At 39.8% G+C, this 27251-nt stretch overlaps 2 protein-coding genes across 4 annotated transcripts in view; one reads left to right on the top strand and one right to left on the bottom strand.

The window, feature by feature from the left end:
- Positions 1–27251, top strand: part of LOC149254893 (isoamylase 2, chloroplastic-like) — a 542818-nt gene that overhangs the window by 167905 nt on the left and 347662 nt on the right. The gene's annotated exons all lie outside the window — the stretch shown is intronic.
- Positions 10388–12306, bottom strand: LOC149254894 (uncharacterized). The gene is made up of 3 exons (XM_089460268.1): positions 11451–12306; positions 11195–11336; positions 10388–11070 (listed from the first exon to the last, which is right to left on the bottom strand). The coding sequence occupies exons 1-3, from the start codon at positions 12256–12258 to the stop codon at positions 10578–10580; spliced, it is 1443 nt and encodes a 480-aa protein (XP_089316394.1). The 5' UTR covers positions 12259–12306; the 3' UTR covers positions 10388–10577.

The following is a 27251-nucleotide window of genomic DNA, read 5'->3' on the forward strand; positions in this document are numbered from 1 at the left end:
TCACTCTTGGTCTTCAAAAAATGAATCCAGGTCCTCCTGGAGTGATCATCAATGAATAAAACATAGTACTCATATCCACTCAAGGAAACATGAGACATCCGACCGCTCACATCGGAATGAATCAAATCAAGTATCCCCGTCGCTCTGCCGTCACTGTTGGGAAAAGGGGATTTGGCAAATTTGCCCATCGCACAACCTCTGCAAGTATCAAAGTGATCAGTACTGAAATCTGGCACACCTGTAGTGATCTCCCGCAATGTCCTCAAGGCTCCATGATACATATGTCCCATCTTGCGGTGCCAAATCTCACACAACTCAGAACTGCTAGCTCTGTTGTCGGTACTACTGCTCAATGCCAAAAGGGGCTGTAATGCAAACTGGTACACCTTTGCATGGCGTACACCTATCACTCTAGCTGAATCAGCTGGAGTGCCCCTGGGATACATCAACACCTGTCCTCCCCTGAACAGTACCTCATATCCTCTGTCCTCCAAAGCTGAGAGGGTTATGAGGTTCTTCCTCATCCCTGGCACATAAAGAACCTCTGACAACTTCAAGGGAGGTTTGGACTCCCTCTGAAATGTCACTGTCCCCACCCCGACTGCTCTAACAACTCTGTCATCACCGAGTACTACCTCAATATCAGTGCCACTCTATGAAAGCTCTGAGAAGTACTCACGGACTCCTGTCATATGACGTGAAGCCCCACTGTCCACATACTAGATACCTGAAGATGCTCCGCTAATCGAGGGAAAAGCATGCTCCCTCTGAACCTGTGTGGCAGGTGATCCTGCACTAGAGGACTCACACGTAGTGAACGCAAACTCTCGATCAAAACGACCAGCAAAGTCCTCAATCTCTGCTAAAGCTACCACGTCCTGGTTCTTCCCCTTCTTCTTCTTCTTCTCCGGACACACAATTGCATAGTGTCCCATCTTTTGACAATTCCAACACTTCACCTTGGAATAGTCCTTCTGTGTGTTTCCCTGTTTACCTTTACCTTTGCCTTTGCTCCCACCACTGCTTGTGGAAACCTGCTTCTTCCCTTTGCCTTTCTTGCCTCCTGCCACTAGTGCTACATCCTCATCCCGCTCAACTGGCTTGGCTGCCCCAAGCTGACCTTTCCTGATCTCTGTTTGAATGCAATCATCCCAAAACCTCTCCCATGTGGGAAGGGTCTCACGTGCACAAACCTCATCAGCAAAGTTCAACCATGAACGGGGGAGGCCATTCACTGCAATCCGCACCAACTCAGTGGGTGGAATGGCCTCTCCAATCGCTGCCAACTCATCTCTCACATTAGTAATCTTTGTGAGATATCCAGCTGCACTATCATTACCCATCTTAATGTTCTTCAGCTTCTCCTTCAGGACCATCTTCCGGTTCTCATTGGTACTCTGGTAGAGATTGGACAATGCTGTCCACATCTCATGGGCATTGCTCTTTCCTCTCACATGAGGAATGCAATGGTCTTTGATTCCGTCTAGAATCAGCCTCTTACCCTTGTTGTTCTTTTTATTATAAGCTGTCAACTGAGTAGCATCATTAGGCACAACAACAGGGTTCTGTGTGGTATGCACCATGATATCCCAGACTTCTGCCTCCTCAAAGATACTCTGCATTCTCTCATTCCAAACGCTGTAATTTATATGCCCATCCAGCCTATCCTCCACCCTCAATACCAATGACATCCTGCTGTCCTAAAACTGAAAAATAACACTGCTGTAGTAAAGATAAAACTGTTGTTTATGAAAAAATCAGCTTGCTGGAATTTTCTGAGTGAAAAATCAGCAACTGTAATTTTTCCTTTTGCTGTCCCAAACTGCCCTTCAGCACTCAAGCTCTGATACCATGTAGAAATTTCTCATTTCCCACCCCGGTTTTCAGTTTCTCCTTATTTCTCCCATATAGTTAAATGCCCTTTCCCATAACCATACATTTAACAAGCTGAAAAAAATAAATTTGCTGAAAACACAAATTCTGGAAATTTTACAGAATGCTGGAAATTGCAGAAATAAAAATCAGCAGTAATAAACAGCCATTAAAACACATTTAAACACTGAGATTTTTGGTCAATATGACCCTGGAAAAACCCCTACAACTCTTGGGGAAAACCAGTTTGAGAGCTCTTCTTTATTTCTGAAAATTGCCTTTTACAGTGAGAAATTTTCAGCAAAAAATCAGCAAGCAAATTTACAACTTATCTCTTTTCCCATGCTTCACAGCAAACTGGAAATTACAGCAAACAGGACAGCAATAAATGTTGTACGGTCTCCTCGATTTTCGTGCCCACTTTCAGCATTAAATGCTGCTGTATGGCCCTCATTTTGCGTGCAGAAAAACCAGCAAACTGCTCCTCGATTTTTGTGCAAACCTCTCTTCGAAAATCGTGCCAAAATCTGCCTTTCACTGTGTGCTGAATCAGCTGTACAAATCTGCTCAATTGCTGCCTTGGAATGTGTGCCAAGCTGCTGTCTCCTTCTCCTCCATGCTCAGAAATCTCTTTTGCTCTCTTGCTCTCCTTCTCCCAATCTGCTCATGAAAGAATTGAATCGAATGTGATCTTTTCCTCCTTTTCCTCCCTTAATATAACCCCAAATGACTTTTGGGTGACCCAAGTGACTTTTGGGTGATCTCTAAATCCAATGGCTGAAATAGATTTAGATCAATGGCTGAGATTAAATGCTCATTTAAATCTCACTTTTTATTTTTTAATTCACCCCACTTTAATAAAGACCCACTTAGTCATTTATTTCCAAAGTCACTTTTCCTTTCTAATTTTTCATTGACTTTATAAAAGTCACTTTAGAATTAGACTTAGTAACTTTATCACTTAAAGTCACTTTTAAATTAGATTTAACTTTATAAAATTATAAAGTCACTTTAGGAGAAAAATTAAATTCTTTTGGACACTTTTCCCTAGGCCAAAGATCAAAGCCTAAGGGAACCACCTGTCCTCCGATACCAAATTTCGATAGTCCCTCTTATCGAGGAAGGTGTTCCTCACCACACCCATCTTGTCTCTGAAGTAGACATGCTTGCCCTGTGGTAAGGCTTTGGTAAGGATATCTGCAACCTGCTCATCAGTGGAAATATATTCAAGCTTCACAACTCCCTTCTGAACATAGTCTCTGATGAAATGATATCTGATCCCGATATGCTTTGACCTGTCATGAAATACTGGATTCTCCGTGAGTTTAATGCAACTCTGATTATCACAGTAAATCACTGAAGGTCTCAACAGCTGACCAAATAAGCCAAACAACATCTTGCGAAGCCAGATAGCCTCACAACTAGCTAGACTGGCTGCCATATACTTTGCTTCCGCTGAACTCAGTGCTACTGACTGCTGCTTCCGGCTGAACCATGACACTACTGCTGAACCCAACCCAAAACAACACCCTGAAGTGCTCTTCTTATCAGAAGCACAACTTGCCCAATCAGAATCAGTGTATCCTGCGAATCTCACTCCATCTCCCTGCCTATAGTCCAGACCATAATCCACTGTCCCCTGCAAGTATCGCAAAATGTGTTTTGCAGCCACCCAGTGAACCTTCCTAGGCTCACACATAAACTGACTCATCGTGTTGACTGCAAAACAAATATCTGGTCTAGTGTTGACCAAATACATCAAGGAACCAATCAGCTGCCTGTACAATGTGGGATCCACCAACTCGGAATTCGAAGCATGAAGCTTCTTCCAGTTGGTGATCATTGGTGTCGACATGGGTCTACAATCCTCCATGTGGAATCTGCTAAGGATGTCCACAATATACTTCCCCTGCCCCAGGAAGAAATGCCCCTCCTCCTGCCACACCTCCGAACGCAAAAAGTAATGCATCAAGGCGATGTCCTTCATCTCAAACTTCGTCGCAAGATCTCTCTTGCAGTGCTCTATGAGTCTCTCTGCACCTGTAATGATCAAGTCATCCACATAGAACACCAGAATGAGAGGCTCCTCACCAATCACAATAAATTAAAGGTGCGATTCGACAATTGGCAGGTGGATTTCCAGGAGGGAAATCGAGACTGAGAGGGAGTCTAGCAGAGAACTTCTAGGAGGGACGTAGCGACTCAAAGGGAGTCGAAGAGAGAACTTCCAGGAGGGAAGTAGAGATTCAAAGGAGTCGAAAATAAGAGTAGAGAGATGGCCATGAATGGACTGCGGGATCAGGATAGGCTAGACGGGGCGTCCAACTTTGTCATCTGGAAGGCGAGGATCCTGTCCGTTCTAGATAAACATCACATAAAGGCCTTTGCCTTGAGATCCGTGGCTATCTCAGTTGACCCAGCAGACAATGAAAAGTATGAGGATGCGATGGCCAAGGCGAAATGCATAGTCCTTGATGGGGTCAAGGATCATGTGGTCCAGCATATTGCCGAGAAGGAGATGGCAAAGGAAATGTGGGACACCTTCAAGAAATTGTATCAACACACTTCCGTGCAGAGGAAGATGCTACTAGAGAATCAACTGTAGTCATATCAGATGCAGAAGGGGGAGCAGATAGATCACTTCCCTGGCAGGTTGAAGGAGATTCGGACCAACTGACTTCCATAGGGGCCATGCCGGATCAGGAGTTGATGATGAGGACCGCTCTAAACGCAGTCTCCAAGGAGTGGGAGACATGCGTCCAGAGTATTCTGGGCAGAGCGAATCTTCCAGATTGGGAAGAATTGTGGGCGGCTCTTTGCCAAGAAGAGATTAGACAGTTGACAAGACGGGAAGTAGAAACAAAGGAACCTAGGTCAAGACAGAGGAGGAAGAGGATGCAGCTCTGGCATCTGCGGGGAAGCAGGAGAAGAGGAAGAAAAAGGACATCTCCAAGATAAAGTGCTTCAACTGTGGGGAACTGGGGCATTATGCGAACTAGTGTCCGAGGAAGAAGAATAAGGGAGAGGCGTCTGACTCCAAGGCAGCGCCAGCGAAGGCAGAAAAGGATGTAGAGGAGGATAACGATTGTGCCATGGGTGCTCATGTACCTCTAGAGAAGAGGTGGGGAGACATCGAGCTGTAGTCAGGAAGACTACAGGCGATCAGGGGCAAGATCCTTGAGGTACCCAAACTCTCAGATATACCTCGCTACGGGAGCCCTGAAGTGAGAGTAGCAAAATGGCGAATGTCAGTAGAAACAGATGCAGATGAAGCGACAGAGAGTGCTAGAAGTGCAGAAGTCCCATGCAGCGCAGAGGGGGTTGCAGCAGTGCGAGAGGCACAAAGGAGGTTGCAGCAGTGCAGGATGGCACAAAGAGGTTTGTAGCGGTGCGAGAGGCACGAAGTTGTTGCAACAGTGCAAAGGCAATAGTGTGAGCACGAGATAGCGACAGAGAGAGCTTCAGCATCGGGAGTGTTTTATGCTGATCGAATTGCTCTTTTTAGAGCCATGAAGGAATGTTTTATGCAGACTGTAAATAAGACATCAAGATATGTCGAAGATGGGTATGCTCAAAATGGTGATTCGAGTGAGGCCTTGTCACCCTTCAATCAAATGCAACTCTTAGGTATAAAACCCAATTCACTGACTGTCGTTAATTTGTTGTCTGTGTTAAGTTGTTTGGCAGCTCAGAAATAGAGCAAGGCTATCCGTAGTTATGTAACAAAATGTGGCTTTGAGTTAAGTGTTTTTGGGGCCACTGTCATCATAGACATATATGCCAAACATGTGAGAACAAATTGTGCAACCCAAACTTTTCAGAACATGCATGAAAGAAATGTGGTCTCCTAGAATATTTTGATGACCCTGATATTTTCTTCATGTCAATAAAAAATAAAAATAAAAATCGATGCCATTGTCACAGGTTGTGCCGCTGATGCTGGGTCAAACGACGTGTCCCCCAGGGCCAAACGCTGGGCCATACAACGTGTTCCCCGATGATAAGGTTCACATTTTTCGATATCTATATGTGCGTTCGACGTTGGTTCACATGTTTCAATATGTATATATGTTAATACAAGCTTCCACCGCTGTCCATGTTGTCATCAACCACGCAGCCAGGCACAACATTCTCAGCCGACACCCTTTCTTGCGCTGCCGTCTGCTGCCCCCTCTACAATCCAACAAACTTGATTGTTGCGGCCTTAAAATAAGGTGTTGTTCGCCGCTCAGTCCCAGTGTGATTTGAAAAGACCAGTTATGCCCATTCCTCTTTCTATTTGTGGTTAAAGGATTTGCTTTACTTACTTCAATATCCCGCCCCCCAAGATTGAGTCACGGATCCCGCTAACCAGAGCGAAAAGGAATTTGTCTGCTAGTCTCCCTAGTATGGCTGGCTGGTGGGGAAAAGAATTTGTAAGACGAACACAATTAGTAATAGGATCAAAAAAAATTGATATATGGTTGTTTTTGTTAAAAGCATACCGCCGCTCTTTCTCCACACTTGCTCTCTGCCCTGTCTCCTTGCAACACCTCTGCTCTTCCGACACTATTGCTGTCATTCCAGTCTCCATCGAAAAGTCGACTATATAATCTTGTTCCTGATTGACATGTAAAATATTTGCTGGCTGGGGGTCTCGATGTGTCACGCCTCATCTTTTATCACGATTCGTACGGGGTATAAGGGTAATCTTATATATATTACGAGGTTAATATATAATCGGCCAATAAACATTACATTAATACAATTATCTTATAATAACATAATTTAATTAATTAAAATTATTTAATTAATTAAATTATTTAATTATTATTATATCTATATATTTATTATTATTTAATATATATATATATATATATATATATACAAGCTAAGCTACTAGTATCGTTAAGTTACATATCCCAGGATGATAAAACACAGGGTGAAGAATTTGTTCGGGGCTAAGATGAAGGAAATTGCCAACAATAAGCTTTGAGGACAAAGCTTCTGAAGGAAGGAGCAATGTTACGAACATAAAATTTGATAAAATAAAAATAAACATAATTAAATATAAATAAATAACGAAATGAGGATTATGTTAAATAGTCATTAGTTAAGTGAAAAGGCATGTCTAAAAGACATGCCTAGTCACGAAAGGACACCTGCTTAGGTATATATGCGGGTCCTCATTGTTACATTCGTCATCACTTGTACATTATATATATATATATATATATATATATATATATATATAATAAATTATTATTTCAAATACCTCTGTGTATTTTTACATTAAGTCAACAAGCTATCAGTTTTGATGCTTCACCTTGAGGCCTGGAAGAAGCTTGCCCAACTTCTCCCAATGGTTAGGCTATCTACATCCACTGATGTTAGCTAAAAAATTGATGAATCTTTGCTGCACCCACCAATAGATTAACTCAGAAATTTACAATAACCCAATTAGAGATTAGATGAGGCAAGGAATAGGCAACGCTAGGCCCTAGAGGGCTAACGTTTGTGGCTAAAGAGTGGCTGCAAGGCCTAATAGGCCTGCGTTATGGTAAGAGGAGGCAACATATAGGTGAAAGAGGCCTGTTAAGCCTACCGTAAGGCTGGGAAAGGCACTAAGGTCTGTTGTCCAAGGCAAGGAAGGCCTGCGGTCTTAGAGAATAAGGCCTTTGGGCTTGCGACTAAAGGTTGGAGGGCAACTGAGAGGATAAAAAGGGAAGACAGAAGAGAAAAGGGCAACGAAGATGAGGAGGAAGAAGAGAAGGAGGGGCTGGAGGGCTAGGAGGGAAGGTCGAAGGGGATGGAGGGTCGAGAAGGCTTGCAGCCAGGGCTTAGAGCCCTAAAAAGGCCCACGGCAAGCCCTAAAAGGGCCACCGTCCAGCTCAAGGAGGGGGCCGAGTCATCTAAGCCTCACGACAAGGGTAAATCAAGGGGGTCGTGGCCCTTTAGGGTTGTGGCTAGTCTAACCAAAGGGAATGACTAGGCTAGAAGGTGGACGCTGGGCCTGGAGGCCCTAAAAAATTTGAAACTCTTGCCAAAAACTTTAGATTTGCTTTACATTTTCATTTTAGCCGAAATCACTGCAAAATTCTTCAATGTTGCCCCTGCAAAAAGTTTGGATACCAGATCTTACCCTCAAGGGCCTAGATCTAGCTCAAATCCCAACAAATCTTCTTGAAATAGCATGGATCTCACCTGCACAAATGAAAATAAAAACACCCAAGACCCCAATATATACAAAATTTGAAAAATAAAGCCCAAACCCCAACTAGCTGAAAAAAGGGTTAGAAAGATTTATTTACAAAATTTATTCTATAAAAATAATTTACAAGTTATATACAAATATACAATGCTTGTGAGATTTTTTTTTTTTTTAGATGATGAATAATGACAATAGTTAACATGTGTTTCGAAATTTATGGTGTGTCCAAAGCCTTAGCAAAACAAGAAAACCATATTAAATACCCAAAAAGCCCAAACAAGGTCGGCTCTCCTCCAAAGTCTGTGAAGTTGGAGCCCAAGAGCCGGGGAACCCACAAACCACTTAAGATAGACCCAAAATTTACCAATAGAATGTTCTTATCACCATCTAATGAATAAATGAACTTTTAAAATTTTAAGCACAATATAGGAAAGAACATACCCAACACATACCACAGATCATCGGACAAAGAACACCATGAACTGAACCCCAAAGTCTTTTATTATGATATTTCAAATGTTCCCAACAGATTAGCGGAACAAAACAACATTACAAAATTACATCGACTAGAGTCTGAGCTTTCATCATCATGACTTCAGAAGCAAATGGCTTCTAATTTATAGATAAATTCTCCATGGGGGAAATAATGGCTAGTTGGCTTGATCCATGTCAAAGTAATCTCGACTGTTGATAAATATTTGATCATCTTTTAATCTTTGCCGTCAAAAAATTTATTTTTGAGGAATTTTCGAATTTTTCATAAAAACCATTTTTCATTAATTCAAAAATAAATATTTTGGATTAATTTCCTCAAAAATTTGACCGACTTAACAACTAAGGTCCAAGGGCTCAATTTTTCTTAAAATTTATATTTTTGCCTTGGTGGGAGACCTTTGAAAATTAACTTCTTTTTTACCCACGAATTTTTTGGTCATTTTCCACTCGAAGAAATTTAATTTCTCTAATTTTAATTTTTTGACTCTAAATTAATTAATTTTCTAGCTTAGGATTTAATTTTATTTTGCTAGATAAATTAATTAATTGACACTCGAGGGGATTAATTATTTTTTCACCCTCAAATACTTTAGCCATGGTGTCTGATTGTGAGGGACTATGCACTAAAATATTTTTACATAAGATAATTACAAATTCAACCCCCAAAGAGGAATACCCATTTGTTATAGACCCTCATAATTTTTACCCAATCCTGTGACACAATATGATCTAGTTTGTAATAAAATAATTTAGGCAAATAGCTTAAATTATTCCCAAATTACTTTTACAATAAACTCGACTAAAAACACTAGGACTCACTTAAGACTTTGACAATAAATTCCACCCTAGCTTTGGGGTTTAAGCTGGAGGGAAAAACTTTGCCGATTATCTATGTTTAGAAACACACATAATTCGGTGAGATGAAAAACCTCTTAGGATGAAATTCGTCGCCAAAATCATAGGCTTACCTAGGTTGTTACATAATTAAATGGTCGTACTAGCATCATTTACATTACAAATAGCAAAAATTGGGTTTACAATGGCATGATAACTGGTTGGCTGATTATTTTGACTTTGAAAAAAATTGCACAAATGCTTCCTTGGACTTGTGACAAAATAGGTGCAACAGAGCCAAACTTCTTCATAGCTGATTTGCACAAGTCTTCACATCTTCTTTCTTTGTATTGTAACAGAATTCTGCTTCACGCTCTTCCAAGAAATCATATCAGCTCCCAATCATCAGTAGTATCTCTATCAACATCAGTACTATCAATCCAATCAATGTGTTCCCGAGTCAAACTAAGCTCCTTCTTTTCAGTTGAGGTAGGTGAACTTCTTCCTTTATATGTTGCCATTTAAACGATTTCTTCTTCCTATTAAGTCTTCATGCTTTGCCATATTCGTCCAGTTCTTCCATCTGCTAATCAAGCTTAGATAGATCTTTTCTTGACTTGCAACCTTTATTAGAAGACTATGAAAGAACAAAGGGCAAAGTACAAATAAAAAAATAGCATTAATAGTAAACAAGGAGATGTAGATACTTATCTTTTGAGGAAGGTCAACTCCCTTTAAATCTTGGACTTGTTCACCAACCTTGTTCTCCCATTAGCATGATCATTGTCATTATCATCAAGGGTTAGATCCAATGTTGCACACATCGCGATCGGGATTTAATCGGCGCCGGGAAAAAATCGGAAAAATCGTTAAAATCGGGAAAAAATCGGGAAAAAATCGTTTGGCACAAAAATATTCATTTTTTTTCATTTTTTTTCAATTTTTTTAATATCTAAACCATCTACAACATAAAATAAATACATTGACACATAAATATGATAAAAAAACTAATATATAAGATGTTCAATATCATTTCTAGCGCTAAAATCACACATAACATTGAATCATGTCCTGAATAGTAAGTCCTGAGTCCCAAGTCCAACTCAGCCTCAAAATATCAACAAAAAATATGATAATGTATCTCATCATGTCATAATGTCATATACAATAAAATGAAAGTCTAATCCTATTGATTTCCTCTGCCCCTCTTGCGAGAATATGGCACAGCTTTCTCTTTCCCTCTAGATGTAGAAGCTGGTGCCTGTGGTGGTGGAAATGGCAGTGGAGTCTGACGTGCTCTAGAAGCTGAAGAACTAGTAGTAGCAGCTACAAGAGGCTGAGGTGGACGGAGACCACGTCCTCTACTGGTGGTAGTGGTAGCCCGGGTAGCCCGGGTAGGCGGTGTCACCTCCTCCTCCTGCTCCTCCAACTCCTCCTCCTCCTGCTCCTGCTCCTGCTCCTGCTCCTCCTCCTCCTCCTCCTCCTCCCCCTCCTCCTGCACTAACCAATCCTCAGTGGGATCCATGAGAGGCCTCTCGGTCTCAACCCTCCATTCAGCAGTGGTGTCAATCCCATCCAATGAGATGGCTTCCGTATCAGGTGTCTTCTCTAGTTGTTTCACCCACAATCGAAGATTGTAGTAGACATAGACCATGTCATTAAGTCTATGGGACTCCAACCTGTACAAAGTTCATGAAATAATAAATTAATAATTAATATTATAAAAAAAATATTGTTTAAAACTTTAATGAATTCAAAAATTTATTTGGAAATTTGCAATATTTTAAATGTTTAAGTGTTAACCTATTGCGCTTCTTGTTGTGTATTTTTTCAAATACACTCCAATTGCGCTCACATCCCGAGGAGCTGCATGTTTGGCTGAGGATGCGCACGGCAAGATTTTGCAAAAGGGGTACTCTGCCACCATACATCTTCCACCATGCGTCTACAACAAAATTACAAAGAAAATTTTAAATAAACATAAGAAAAAAATGGAATTTGAAGAAACAATGAAATTTGAAACAAAGTTACAAAGTACATACTACAAACTAAAAAATACCTGGGATTTTAACCGTCCTATCATTGATAGCCATCTCAAAGCCAAATGTGCCACCTGACAACTTATATTGCTCAATTTGTCTAGAGACCTCCATACGTTCTTCTGGAGTTTTCACCATCTTCTGGACACAGGTTAATAATCCTTCCACGACCTCAACATCAAAATTAAACCCACATGCATAAGAAAATGCAGGGTTCAGGAAAAGGCCAGCAGCATGAATGGGACGATGGAGTGTGTTGTTCCATCGCTCATCAATGACCTTCCATAGAAGGAGTTGTCTCTGGAACCCATCATCTCCCTTGTCATCATAGTAGGACCGAATGGCTTCTTTGGCCCTATCCATGGCTTCATACAAATAGCCCATTGCGGGCTTCTCACCATCTACCAACCGAAGAACCTTTACCAAAGGTTCTGTGACAGCGCACACCTCCTGCACTCCCGCCCAGAAGTCTTCTTGGTATGAAACAAGTCTGCAGACGGCCTCTCCTTCTGGTTTGCGGCTCATTGGCGAAGAACGCCACTCCTCTGAAACAAACATTCTCTTCAAATCCCACATAGAATTCAAGAGGGATTGAAGAGATATGAAACTCGTCGCAAACCGTGTAATGGCGGGGCGCACCAACTCTTTGTTGTTGGTGCATTTTCTCATCAAGCTAAGCACAGATGTGTGATTGTAAATAAATTTTGTGATGGTTTTTGATGAGTCAACAGCCTCTTTGACAAAGGGAATTTTCCCTATGTCCTCTAACATCAAATCAATACAATGGGCAGCACAAGGTGTCCAAAATAAAGTAGGATGCCTGTCCATAAGCAATCTACCAGCAGCAACATAATTTGCAGCGTTGTCCGTTATGACTTGGACAACATTTTCTGCACCCACCTCCAAAATAAACACATCCAGCAAATCACATAAATTTTTTGCATCTTTGATTTGATGAGTTGCATCAACAGATTTGATAAACATAGTCCCCAAGGGACAACTAACCAAGAAGTTTATAAGGGTTCTCCCCTTTTGGTCAGTCCAACCATCTGACATAACAGTGCATCCTGTTTGTGCCCATGATGCCCTAAAATCCTCCAATCTTTGGGTGCAGTCACGCTTTTCATCTTGAAGAAGCCGGCCTCTGAAATCATGAAGAGAAGGGAGTTTGTACCCCGGGCCAACACTGGCAACAGCATCAAGAGTAGGTTGGAAAAATGGATTATTCCTTATAATGCTGAAAGGAATATCACTCCAGAGGAGAAATTTTGTCATCAACTTGTCAGCTTTTTCTTTTTCAGTTCTTTTCATCATTGAACCGATAGTTGGTTGTGAACCAGGTGTGGTTCGAGGAACAAAATATGATGATGCAGCAAACGGATTGACTGACGCTGCAGTAGAACCTGTGCCACTTGGCCCACTTCCTTCAACTGACCTTCTTAGTTGCCTTTTGAGTTCTTCTTTGGCGTCTCTAGTGTGCTCTAATTCTCCCAATGCTCTCATGGCTTTTTGGATAATTTCAGCATTTGTCTTTAGACAGGGCCCCACATCACGTCCAGGGATTTGTGCAAGGTGGAACTTCAACCTGTACACCCCCCCGAATATTTCCTTTCCACACAACTTGCAAATCAAGTTTTGTCTATCATTCGGAGTTTTAGGGTCACCATATTCCCAGAAAGGATCCAATTTCCTTGGCATGTTTGTTTTTGAATTTTGAATTTGCAAACCTATGGAAAAATAAGGATTAGGAAATAGGAATTTAGGATTACATAAATGATAATAGTAAATAGTAAATACAAATTACAATTTAGCATTTGCAAAATTACAAGCTAATTATTTCCAAAATCCCAATTTGAATTTCTAAACCCAAAAAACAATGAAAAATAAAAAAAAATAAACAATGTTTAAAGAAAATGAGAAAATAAAAATCAAAAATTGGTTCTCATAGTCATAACAAATAACCCATCCCAAATCAATGAAAAATTTCTAAAAATTCTTTAAAAACAATGAAAAACAAAGTTTTTAGAGAACCAAAACAAAAAAAAATTAATCTACATACCTGGTTTATGGACAAATTCGCGATCTTGGCTTGGATTCCTCCTAAAATCGGCTCCCACAAGCGACGGCAACCCTCTCCCTCCCTTCTTCTCCTTCTCCTCCTTCTCCTCCGCGGCGGACTGCTGAATGAATAAACAAAAAATCGATTTTACATATAAAACCCCCGCTGCCCGCGCCTCCCGCGATTTTTTCCTTAAAAATCGCGATTTTTTTCGAAAAAAAATCGCGATTTTTTCGATAAAAATCGTTAAAAAAAATTTCCGCCGATTTTTTGGATAAAAATCGCGATTTGAATCGGCATTTTGAAAAAATCGCGATTTTCCGATTTTATCGCGATTAAATCGCGATGTGTGCAACACTGGTTAGATCCACTTTTTACAATGGAAATGATTAGAGAGGGTTTTCGTTTGTAGGGTTCTTCTTAGTCCAAACTTTGCTAGGGTTTACAAACCCTAGATGCCAAAGACTTCAAGAACCGCTATTCAAAAATTGCAAATTCTACAAACATGCTAGAGAGTTAGTTACAAAACCCTAGAGATGCTATTTAAATGCTTTCTTTCTATACATGAGATCTCATATAAAAGCCTAGTCCTTATATGCAGGGAAAGACTTCAGATGCTATATCAACGAATTCTAACATATTTACATAGATCTTTTCATAATATGATACTAACTTTCAAAAGAGCATAAGATCATTAACCTTTTCCTCATGTGAGTTCACCATGATCTAGAAAACTTAGCATTATATGCAAAATACTTTGCAAGACAACTTTGAAATGAAAGAGAATTATACATACCTCTTTGACCTTACCTTATCCTTCTTGCTAAGATTTGATTTTTCAGTTGACATGTATCATACTTCATATCTAGCAGACTTTAGTGTATCAGTTAGGTCAGCTTTGTCAAATAGTCCTTCTATGTATAGGAGGAAGTCTTGGTATCTGCTTCATATACTGATGTCACAGAGATATGTTTCATATAGATTCAAATTCCTTGTCACATTCCTTGCACAGAATTTTGTTTCTTCTTTAGATTTGACAATATGAGCATTGTCCTTTTAAGGAGACTTTGTCCCAAAAGGTCTAATATTCAGTGTCACCATAGTGCCATAGAAGGCTCGAATGTCTTCTGCAGTAGGAAATTCGGTTGCCTCCACAGAAAGTTCAGATACCTGTGATGTGTAGGTGTTCGGATCTTGGATAAGTGTTATTTGGTGTCATCAGCGATGCCTTTAAGAAGATACTTTCCATGCTCAGTCTAGTTACGAATTTGAATGTCATACATGGTCTTCTGCAATAATCTCTTATCTTGCTCAAACTTTCATAAAATTCGGATGCTTTCTACTGATTTATCACAGAGATGCTCAGGTTGATTATAGATTTGAATGCCAATTCGAACAGTCATGAGGCATGATATAGTACAAACTTCGGATTTCTTTGATCATAGTCCCTATGTTCCAGAATTACTTCAAATTTGCAGGGATTCCATAGAGAATATACTTTAGCACCTTTATGTCTCAGACCTTTACTTCAGATCATCTTCCCAAATCTCCTTGAGCGAATAGCCTTGTCTTCTTGGATCAGATGAGAGTGTGTTGATGTGTTCTAATGCAAGTGTACTATATTATGGTTTTTCTTCACAAGGTTCCAGAAGGATAAAAAACTTGCTTCAGCTTCACCAAGTATTCAAAATAGTTCTGAAAGTAATCACATAAAATCACATAGTTTTGATCTTCTATCAATTATCATAGACCTTTGTACAGAATGCAGACTTTAGTTCTCAATGTCCTGGCCTTCTAGCACAGTTGTGAATCTCTTGTAAACAATTACGATTTCTTGTAGTACTTTCACAGGTTGGTTTGTTCCTCACAATTATCCCCACAGAATTCAAACCACAGAATTTTGGTTATGCACAGGAGATAAGATATATGATTCATTGTTCACAGATTTGTATCAAGCCACCACAGATTCGGATTAATCACAAATGCTACCACATGTTCGGACTGGTCAAAATTGTCATCACACATTTGGATGGATTCAGATGCCCAGAATTTACTTTCCTTTTCTCTGGCTTCTTCATTGATGTTCCAATTATAGTTGTCTTATAGGTGAATAGATGCTTCTTCACATAGTTCTTGCAAGGAAAACTGATCTTCTTACCATATCTTAAGAAACATGACTAAACATACCTTTTTCTTTAGCTCGGACTTCAAACAAAGAATGATGATAGCAAATTGGATCATAAACAAATGTAAGTTTCGGACTTCCTTGAATGTATGCTACAGACTTTGGATCAATATCTTAAACTTAGAACAAGATCACAAATTTGGAACCATGTTACAGACTTTATCAAGTGTTGGTACTGAACTCAGATGTATGCCACAGACCTTGGACAAGATGAATTATACCTGAGAGAGAGAAAATAGACTCCTTGCTTGAGTAAGCTTTTGGTTGCTTCTTGAATATACTTTCTTCCAGAATTCTGGTACTTGCCATAATCTTCATCAATGTTAATAGTAGAGATCCTTGTGTGTATTGAGAGGGTGATAACTGCTGTATGGGTGTCTTTAAGAGTGCTGATGATGTTGAGTGTTGATGAGTGAGAGAGATCCAAAAAGCTTTCAATAATGTCAAGAGAGAGATAGCTGCTATAATGATCTTCAAAAGTGATGGCTGCTACTTGAAGTAATCTTCTTTTGCCTTGATAGAAAGAGATGTAATTGGTACAATGATATCTTCAAATAAGCCAACAAAATGTGATCTTCAAACTGCCTTTCCTTCACCTTAACTCTGATACCATGTTGAGAAACCAAGATGTTAGTGAATTAGGATTGATTTCTCTTAACTTGATAATTACTCGTGAATGTTTGTTGGCTTCTTATTAAGTTTATATTTTCTTCATCAAGCAATTACCAAAAATGTACAAAACATGAAGATCACAAAGAGACAAAGGACACAAAAAATTACACTCCAAGCTATTGTAAAATGTAACTAGGTTCGTGTTGATTTGGGGTAGCATCGGATGTGCTCTAGCCATGAAATTGGTGGAGAGGCTAAAACACATGAGATCTCCAAGGCCCAGAAATGGTTTGGGTAAATTCCACTTGATTAGAGAGATATTAAAATAATTAATATTTTTAATGGGTTCCTAAGTCTAAACCTAGGAAAATAAAAATATTAATGGGTATTAATATAAACCTGGGTGAGAAGGTTCTATATGACATGCATCAAGCCAAATCTAGTCTTAACTGTTGATTAGAGATGTAATCTCGGCCGTTGAAGACCGAACAAAAAAAGTATAAGAGGAGGCTTGAGGGTCAATTGGAGAAACACTAGAGTGATCAATCGTTCTATTATCTAGAGCGGGGTTTGCTAAGAGAGATAGAATCAGTGATCAACAACGAGGGGTAGTGAATAGATAGTAGAAAGGCAGAGTTGGTACTAGAAAGACAGCGCAGAGCCCGGAGATGTTGACACAGAGGCAGCTGGGTGCTACACAGAGGCAGCGAGGAGCTGTGCAGAGCTAGGAGAGGCTAGCGTGTGAGACACAGAGGGTCTAGGGGCTGATGCAAAAGCTCCAGAAGATGTTGTAGAGGCTAGCAGAGCTGATGCAGGGCCAAGAGGCAGCGCTGGAAGGATTTCGTGGGACAAACTAGGTGCTGGTGAGACGGGTAGGGTGACGCAGAGCAGTGGGAGCTGTACTTGTTGCTGTGGGATTGTTCATCCGATGATTAATCAACTGAAATATCTGTCTTCGAGGAGAGGTACTACTGCTGAGGGCATTCTCTGTTGGGTGAGCCATTTCTGGCACCCTAGTTGTATTTTGAAAACTGCATAATAATAAAACCCTCTGAATAGCTGCACCGGTTTTCCCGCATTGGATTTTTTCGGGGACATTGGTTCAAAAATAACAGTGTCACTTGTGTGCTTGTTTTCTTTAAGTTGATGATCTGTAGATGTTGATACTATACTTGTGTTTATTTTCAGTATTTACATGGTAAATAACTTGTTAAGTAATTAAACAAGTAGGAAGAAATAAACCAGATAGTACAGGAATAATTACTAATAGGTAAGAATTAGAAATTCCAACAGTTCGGTCTTCATAACGACATGTAATTATGATCTTTGTAAATGATGAAATGAAGAGAATAAAACTATTTTTGTAATACCTTGCTCCATGGGTTTCATGAGCAAGAGATTTTATTTATATGGCTCCCATTGAGAGCCTTAGGATTTGTCATTAGAGTCAAAGAGACAATGTCATGTATGAAGAACCCTTCTTGGGAAAATAACAATGTATATGAGTCTATAAAATGTCTAGAAAGCCCTCCAACGACAAACACTAATCCTCCACTTGATGTCAGCCTCAAGATGCATAAGAAACTCATGTTGGCTCCTCATTATGGAGACACACCTATTCATTAGTTCAAGTCGGCTTATATATGCGGACAAACTACTATATATACTCACCTCGTCCTATTCCACAGTTCAAACTTCACATATCTCTGAGATTTTGCAAAAAAGAAGTTCGGATTTCTGAGATTCTTGGAGGTAGTAATAAATTCGTATACCCCACAGAAAGGAGGTAAGTTCAGACAGAGTTTGAAGAGACATCTAAGGGAAAGCGAGGATCTGTCTAGGGACAACAAAGACATGTCTCTGTGAAGTTCTCGGATGGGCTAAACAGAAGTTCGGATCTCCAATACTGAAATGAATTCGGATGATGAAGGCAACAAGGATATATTTTAAGGGTGATAACAGTAAAATATGAAGTTCGGATCTCTCCCAGAATTCATACCACATAATAAGAGACAAGTTAGATGTATCTCCAAAGTTTGTTTGTATGGAGACAGTGACATGACAGTTCATTGCTATGATAGAGATGATCTCAGTTTGTGTGCTATGTATCGAAGAAGGTCGAGATGGAAAAAGAGTTAAGAAGAAGGCTGACTGTCTTGAGAGCTTGTGTCTTGGTCTTGGAGTGACTAATAGGTCAAGGGTCATGGTCTTGGTATTCGTTGATTGGAATCTCTATAAAAAGAATTTGTGCGGGTTTTCCTCTTAAAGAGTGAGAGGTTTTGGCCCTAGCTCATAGCCTACATGCCGTGTCTCTTGTCTATTTATGTTCATGCATTGGTCATTGTTTGATGAAGAAGAATACTAATAATCTAACAAGAAGAAGATCCTAATCTAAAGTAGTAAAAATCATTCACAAGCAATCACTAATAAAAGAGAAATCACCTAATTCTAATGCCCTGGATTTTTCAACATGGTTTGAGAGCTAAGGTGTCAAAGTCAAATAAAGGGCATGCAAATCAAAGAGACACTCAAGGATCGAGTTTCAAGAAGGCATCAAAGCAAAGTGAAGGATCTACATTGAAGAGTCAAACCCTAGATCAAAGAAGGAAGTCTACTTAAGAAGTCTTGGGATCATCAAGGCAAATAGATCAACAAATCAAGGCAACTAAAAGTCTACGCCAACAAGAGTGTTGGATCTTATAATCCTTAGCAAAAGACCACAAAGACCCTCATCAAGATGAAGAGATCTACAAAGCAAGGCAACCCAAGTATAGACATCCAAGAGAGGCATTTCTAGGACTAAAATCACATCATCTTGGAGATTCTAGAAGCACCTCTGATTTACACTCATTCAACATCGAAGAAGTTGAAGTGTCTCGAAGGCAAGGAGGCATTATCATCTTCAAAAGCTATAAGGCAAGCTCCCTATCATTGCAGCAAAGATCCCCTCCTCATCCTTGAAGAAGATCATCCGAGGAAGCATCAAATCATCCTCATGAATCACCATCAACAAAGGAAGCTAGATCTAAAAGGCGTTGACATCATAAAAAGGAGTAATCTCCTTTATTGAAGAAGGGCTTTTCAATTGGAAGAAGATCATCCAAGAAGGGCACTGATACGTCTTCTTCAACGACCATCAAAGTGATCAAGGTGAAGATTTCATCTTCACTAGTCAAGTAAGTATCTTTCATTCTATAATCAAATTTGGTAAAATGACTGCGTTTTGCAAGGAGATCTATAAACTAGTTGGGTCATCGAAATTCCTTGCATGGAAAAAGGAGGATAGAAATAGTCCTCGGAGAAAGTGAATTCATTAAACATATCAATGGAAAGGTTTCCTCCCAATACATGGAAAGGGATTCTTATGAAAGGTCCCCTCATATAGCAGTATTGGAGACATCAACGAGATATATATGATAAGATGGGAGAGCTATTCTTCGAAGATGCGATAAATAAGGTCACATTACTTAGATCTGATCTACACAAACTGAAGGTATCAAAGAATAAAGGGTTATCTTCATAAGATCTCAATTGCAAGATCTGGGAGAGATAATCCTCATTGTTCTAAATGCACAAAGTAACAATGTCTATGAGGATAAGAAGGCTATCCCATCCAACAACTTATGGTTTGTATGCAGAAGACAGGTTGAGGGCAAAAGTTTTGAAGGATCAAATGAAAGGATTCAAACATTTTGTCGAAAGGAAAGAGGCACATAGCTAAGATTCAATGCTATGAGCATTACAGGAAAGATTGTCTTAAATTCAAGAAGGGAAATAACAATAGAGATAGAGAAGAAGCCCATTTCACGAAGAAGTGGAGAAAGATGAAAGAAGGAAGTCCAAGAAAGAGGAAAAACATTAGAAGTAAGAGCTCGTAACATCACCATAGGAAACATGAAGGATATCTGATAGTCAACTATGAAGGATATAGCTCTTGAGAACATCATTAATAAAGGGAAGAAGTCATCCAGGACAAGTCTCATCATACATCAAATCAAAAGGAAACATTTACTAAATAGGGATATGCAAGATCCTCAAGATTCTCTGATGGAATCCTCATCGGAGGATTCACTGATCTAGAGTGGAACCAAATGTTTCATCAACTTGTGGAATTCATGGGATGATGGTATGATGACATAAGAGATGAAGTAGATCAAGGGTTTGAAGATATTTTCAATCAAGGAAGCTGTTGAAAGAAGCCTAGATGACCTAAAGGTAAATGAGGTATGTATATTTATATTTGATTTTATAAAGTCATGTTGTATGGTTGCAGGTAACATGGATCACTGTTTGATCTTGAGAAGCATGATCAAAGGAAAGGAATCTCCTCCTATGAAAGGCTGCCGGAAGGCATGGGGTCACACTAGATGGAATCAACATAATATGTCCTCTTATGAAGTATGAGATGGCTAACTTCAATCAGTGTTTTAAAAACCGACCGGTTTGAACAAGTAACTGATCAAACCGACTGGGTCAAATCGGCAGAAAAACTGGGTTCGACCCCTCACTTCGCCCAGAAACCACAAAAATCGATGCTAGCGACTGGTTCATGGTCAATCTAGTCGGTTCCATCCTAAACTGGCTAGTTAGCTGTTAAGGCCACGGAGTACCCGAGCAACGCAATTTAGGAAGCTTCTAGAGTGTTTTGGAGGGAAAATAAGGGTTGTTTCCCTCCAAAAACACCTTCTCCAAGCCTTTAAAAGGAGCTCACCCCCCTCATTTGCCTCACACATCTCATTTGGAGTTTTTTTGAGTTTGATTGGGAGCTTGGAGAGTGTTGAGTTTTTGCTGGAGTAGTGGAACAACAGAGAGTTTGAGCTAAGTAGTAGTCATCATGCCTCCAAAAGCCAAGGATATTGCATGGGCTCAGTGTGATATGATTAATGGCAAAATGATCTGCAGATATTGCCAAAAATCTATTGAAGGAGGGGGTATTAACAGGTTCAAGCAACACTTGGCTGGGATAGGAGGCCATGTAAAGGCATGTGGAACACCGAATGAAGTAATAGGGCATATTAGGGAAGAATACCATTAGAAGTTTCAGACTCAAGTCATTGAACCAATAAAGAAGTTTGTGACTCAAGCAGTTGCAAAGTTTGGGAGTCGAGACTCAACCAACTAAGTTTGATCATGATGACTCATGAGAAGTTTCAAGTGATAATGTTGATCATTATTATCATATATGTAGACTTGTAGTAGGTCAGTGGCCCCATAGTTTCTAGGCTTTTTTTTTTGCACTTTGGAGGCCATTTAGAGCCTCATTGATTATATATTTTGTTGCTGATATGTATTGCACTTGGTGCCATTTTGATAAATTCACCTTTACATGGTATATATATGAGCAAACTTTGCATATTTTGTGTCTATTGGTTTGGAATCATGGTTTTAAATCTTAAAAATACTTTTTTTCATTAAAAATTAATTATTTAGTGTATTTTTTAAAAAACCGATTCATTTAGACTTGATCAGTCCTGGTTTGAAACTCAGTTTATTAGGTGGACCGGCCCGATCATCGGTTCCAGTTTTTAAAACTATGACTACAATTGAGGAATCGTGAGATATGAAACCATGGTAAAGGCAATCAACATCCGAAAGACCAAGAAGTTTTGACTAGGAAATTTCCTGGAAAGATATGAAGACTCTAATGGAAGTCTGAAAAAGATGAAGACCCTTGACAATGGATATCTTTGGGAGATATGTCAAAATGTATGACAATGGATATCTTTGGGAGATATGTCAACATGTATGCAGGATGCTGATGCACACAGGAAGATGTCATGGTGAAAGACCATTACAAAGGTAATTTTGATTTAAGTGTTCATTTCTTTATTTTTGAACAAATAACTGGATGGGCTTGTGCAGGACTACCAAAGGAAGAACTGTAGATGTCTTCCCCAAAAACCATGTAGAAAGATGTGTTAGTGTCAGTATTTGCATACTGCCATCAGTGATAAAAAATCCTCTTTTCATATCATATTAGGGTCCCATTCTGAATTTTTTGTCATTCCACTAGGTTGTCATGCAAAAATTTGGTCACTGAAGGTTGAATTAGGGTTTCCTTTACTCCTTTTAGAAATTTACCCCTTGCTGGCTCATTTCAACCTTGCTGAGTATCCATTGTCCATAAATTTAATGACATCATGCCATCATTTCAGTCATGTCATCTTGAATGTCATCTTGAAATTCAGTTCTTCAAGGTCTCATTAGGTCTTTTAGGGTTTTTCAAGGTTTCATTAGGTCATTAGGGTTTCCAAGGTTCCAATAAAGCTCCATTCCATTGCATAAGACCGACAAGTAAAGAGTGATCAAATAACATCTCTTCACCATGTGAAGATGATTTGTAAAGAGAAATGCTTATTCATCATGTACTTTTATGTTCACTATATGTAATATGTACTGTTCCTAAGCTGCCAACTCAATCTCTATATGCCAACTTCATTAAAGAAAAGTCAAATTCAAAGAGTTCTCAAAGACCATCAAAAGATCAATTTGTCAAAGGAAATAGTCAAGTGAAAGGGTAATGTTTCAAAAAGTTAAGTGAATGCCAAAGGGAGTTGTCTTTTCCCAAGGGTGTCCAAATCATCATTTTCCACAAGCACTAAACCCTAATTTCCTCTCCCACTGAGCTAGGGTTGGCTATGGAATTAGAGACATCTGAGTAGAGGAGGCCTAAGGGAGGTCATTTCAACAAGTATGAGGCCATTCCAACTCATAAACATCATGCCTCCATCATTTTTCAAGAAGTCATTCCAAGGGACAAATCATTTGCCACACATAGGGCCAGTTTTGCTTCCAAGTATGTTTCCAACCAAACAGAGATGAATTTTACAAAAGTGAGAGAGGTTTTTGTCCATAATAGTCCAAGGATGAAAAACCTCCTTCCGTTTTTACACAAGTGTCATGGTTTTGGAGAAATTTCAAAAATACAGTTGCTACAAGAGAGTTGCTGCACTTCTGGAGTGACCTTGGAAAAATCATTGTTTTTCTTAGCTGGAGTGTCCAAATGACTTTCTTGATGAGTCAAATGATAACTAGACAGAAAGAGCTTTCCAATGAGCTATCATGAGCTCAATTTGGAGTTGAGGAAGACCTCCAAAAGTTTCTTGCAAGATCACACTTCATTTTTGCACCCTCATTCTGCACTTTTTGACTAGTCTTGGGAGAATGAACTTTTGGAGGGTCAAATCAAGTCCATTTTGAAAACTAAAGGCAGATTTGGAAACTAGACTAGATAAGCTTTCCAATGAGCTATCCTGGGCTCAATTTGGACTTCGGGAAGGCAGTCAAAATCAGCCTGCAATATGGAGGGCGTGTTTGGGAACTAGACTGGATAAGATTTCCAATGAGCTATCCTGGGCTCAATTTGGACTTCGGGAAGGTAGTCAAAATCAACCTACAAGATGGAGGGCGCGTTTGACATAGAGAGGGCGCGTTTGACCAGTTGCTTGTCAAACGCGCAACACCTAGGGTGCTGCGCTCTTTTTTGGGGCATCTAATGAGAAAAAGGTCAACATCATTGGATTCAGAGTGATGAGGACATGCACCCTGTGCATTTGCTAGGCATTTGGAGACAAACAGGTCAGTCAAAAAGGTCAAAAACCACCAAAAAACCACCTTTCTGCCTCATTTCTAGCTTGGGCGCTGTGTGTTTACCAGTCTTGGGAGATTGAGTTTTTGACAAGGCAAATGAGCTCCAAATTGAAAACTGAAGACATGTCTAGAAAGTAGACTTGAAGGGCTTTCCAACAAGCCATCTTGGAGCAAATTTGGACACCGGGAAGGCACCCAAAAGCAGCCCTGAACTTGGAGGGCGCGTTTGACAAAGAGAGGGTGCGTTTCACTGTCTTCTCCAATTTTCTGAGTTTCTCTCCTGTTTTGATTTTCACCTTGGCAAATGATGATTTTACATATGTAAATGATCAAATTAGATTTAAATTGTAATTATCATGTTTTTACTATTACCTAGGGTAAATGCATTAGGTAAATCAAGCAAATGAGGTGTAATGAATCAGATCATTTAAGATAGGAATGAGTCACTTGGACCATCCTACAAGTTAGCTATCTCTTCAGATTTTTGTGTAATATCTTCCTCACCTCATGGATTTGACCCTTGAGGATGAGGGGAAGTGGTTTTCATGTCTATTTAGTCCCTTTCTTCACCATAGACAAAGGTTGGAATCAGTTGGATGTTTGGCTATTGATCAGAGACACTAGTGTAATCAATATTTGGCAGAATTTAATGAATGAGTTGCAACTATTTTGATGGAATACCTGTGGTATGGAATTTTGACTTAGTTTCTTCTTATGTTGCATATGTTTGAATGTTTTGTACTCCCATGTTTCACTTCATTTCTATGATATGTTGATTTTCAAGTTGATGAGCAAACTACATATTATATGCTCTGTTTTGGGGAAATCTTCATAATTTGTCCAGTTTCTTCAGTTTAGAAAGAATACATGCTTGTCTTGCTCTTTCTAGCACCTCACCAGTCTTATCCATCTCACTTCATAACCTTAAAGTGTTTGAGTGGCTACCTACCTTACTCCATCAGATGTCTGCAATCATACCCTCATTTGCCCTGACCTAATCTTTTTGATCTAATCCTCTTCGAACAACCCCACCAAATCAAATCAAAACGACCTCTGCACATGATATCTAGCCCCTTCTTGTAGACCTTGAATCCATTATTGATCTTGATTGGGTGAGGGATTATTCAACCTCTTTTTGATGCTAATCTCAAAGCCTAAGTTTGAACCTTGCTTTATATAGGAGTCACAGATGTGCTCCCACATTGTATCAATTCTAGTGTGCTTATTAGTGTCATTCACCCAAATTTGTGGTCATTGTTACCCACCCCCATGCATAGGTTAACCCTAGGAGAAATTTTTTCTCCTATGTTGTATTTTGATAGTCATTAGCCCTATCATGATTCATAGATAACTAACCTTAGATGCCTTTCTTCCACTTTCTAGTTAGTGCATTCTTTCATTTGGCTTTCTCATCTGATGAAGTTTCGTTGTCTGTATTGAATTTTTGTAGCTATTGTTTGTTATGCTCGTGACCTGCGAGAAGATGCCAGAATACCAAAGATAGGAAGAAACACAACCCAGAACACATAACAAAATGAGAAATAACAGCATGTATTTTATTATTCAGAGATGAAAGCAATGTTCACTTACCTCTTCGAGGGGTCAACCTCCAATAGAGTAGAGCTCGATTACAAAATAAGACATGACGATCCTCAATGGGGAGTCTCTACCCTTTATATAGGATTCATACATGCAATACCATGGGTCAGTACCATGGTTCTCTTAATACCATTTATCTAATACCATGGCCCGTTTGCAACTAACTGTGGTCCCTTTCTTTAAATGCGGGTCAACCACTTACAATTATTAATATGGGTTTTATTGACTCTTTAACTAACTATAATTATGACTCGACCCTATTACATAAATAAGGGGGTTAGGGTTGGACCCTAACATGCCCTCCCCCATAAAAAAAACCTTGTCCTCAAGGCTGAAGCTGCGGAAACTACTGAAGAATAGTGGCTGGTTCCTAGGTCGCATCTTCTAGAGAGGTGTCTTTCCACTTGACGAGGACTTCCTTGATCGTGCGGCCGCACAGACGTCGTTCTCACATGTCAAGGACATGTTCCGACTGGAGCCAGTTTGAACCTTCTTCATCCAATTCAGATAGACTGGTTTGAATTCTGCAATTGTTCCCCACCACTTTCTTGAGGCATGATACATGGAAGACGGGATCGATTTTTGCAGTGGGTGGCAAGGCTAGCTTGTAGGCTACTTCTCCAATGTGCTGAAGTATTTGATAAGGTCTGTAGAATTTTGGAGATAATTTCTAGCGACCCTTGTCTTTGAGTGATGTTTGCTTGTATGGTTGCAGCGTCAAGAATACCTGATCCCCTTCTTGAAATGTGCACTCCGAACGATGTTGGTCTCCCTGTTGCTTCATGCGATTCTGAGCTTGATGGAGATTATCTTTGAGACGAGCTAGCATGGTTGCATGGTTCTATAAGAGTTGATCCACTGCTTGCACCTTAGAGCATCTAGGGATATAAGTAGGTGAAGGGGGAAGTTGACCATAAACTGCTTCATATGGAGTCATCTTGGTGGCGACATGATAATTAATATTATACCACCATTCAGCTAAAGGTAACCACTGTACCCATTGATGTTGCTTTTCTGAAGTGAAGCACCTGAGGTAGGTCTCCAGACATTTGTTGACTGCTTCAGTTTGACCATCAGTTTGGGGATGATAGGAAGTACTTAGTTGGAGTTGGGTGCCTTGTAGCTTGAAAAGTTCTTGCCAAAAGTTACTGGTGAAGATTGGGTCACGATCAAACACAATGGAAGTGGGCATGCCATGCAATTTGAAGATCTGGTCCATGAAATATTGAGCCACCAAAGTGGGGGTAAAAGGGTGGGGTAGGGCGCAAAAATGAACATACTTAGAAAGTCCGTCCACAACCACCATGATGACTGACTTGTTGCCTGACTTCGGAAGAACAGTAATGAAATCCATAGAAACATCCGTCCAGATTAAGTCAGGGATGGGCAATGGTTGTAAAGTGCCTGGGGACTTTACTGTTTCTCCTTTGTGGCACTGACACACATCACGTTCAGCTACAAAAGTAAGAATGTTAGTTTTCATGCCTATCCAAAAGAAGGAACAACGAGTGCGAGCATAACTCTTCTGAAAGCCTGCATGGCCTGCAGTGGGAGATGAGTGCAACTCTGCCAAAATGCGCGTTTTGAGGGTGGCTGTTGGTGATATCACTACTCTATTCTTGTAGCGAAGAATCTCATCCTTCCAAGAGTGGCCCACTGTGGAATTAGGATTTGCTTGCAAGTTATTAATGAGTTGGGAGAGCAAAGGATGTGAAAACCATTCCTTGCGGGCTTCTTCAATCCAATCTGGAATGGGAAGAGAGATTGCTAGCAGGG

The sequence above is a fragment of the Pinus tabuliformis genome, chromosome 7 (genome assembly GCF_031772625.1).
Source record: "Pinus tabuliformis cultivar Carrire ecotype Pingquan chromosome 7, CPIR1, whole genome shotgun sequence".
Lineage (NCBI taxonomy): Eukaryota > Viridiplantae > Streptophyta > Pinopsida > Pinales > Pinaceae > Pinus > Pinus tabuliformis.

Bases quoted from the DNA above. Each gene is read 5' to 3' on its own strand.
- LOC149254894 (XM_089460268.1), bottom strand. From the start codon at position 12,258: ATGGACAGGCATCCTACTTTATTTTGGACACCTTGTGCTGCCCATTGT. The intron at 11,337-11,450 runs GTATTTTTTAGT...ATTTTGTTGTAG, and splicing joins TAGGACGGTTAAAATCCCAG to ACGCATGGTGGAAGATGTAT. The intron at 11,071-11,194 runs GTTAACACTTAA...AACTTTGTACAG, and splicing joins CACAACAAGAAGCGCAATAG to GTTGGAGTCCCATAGACTTA.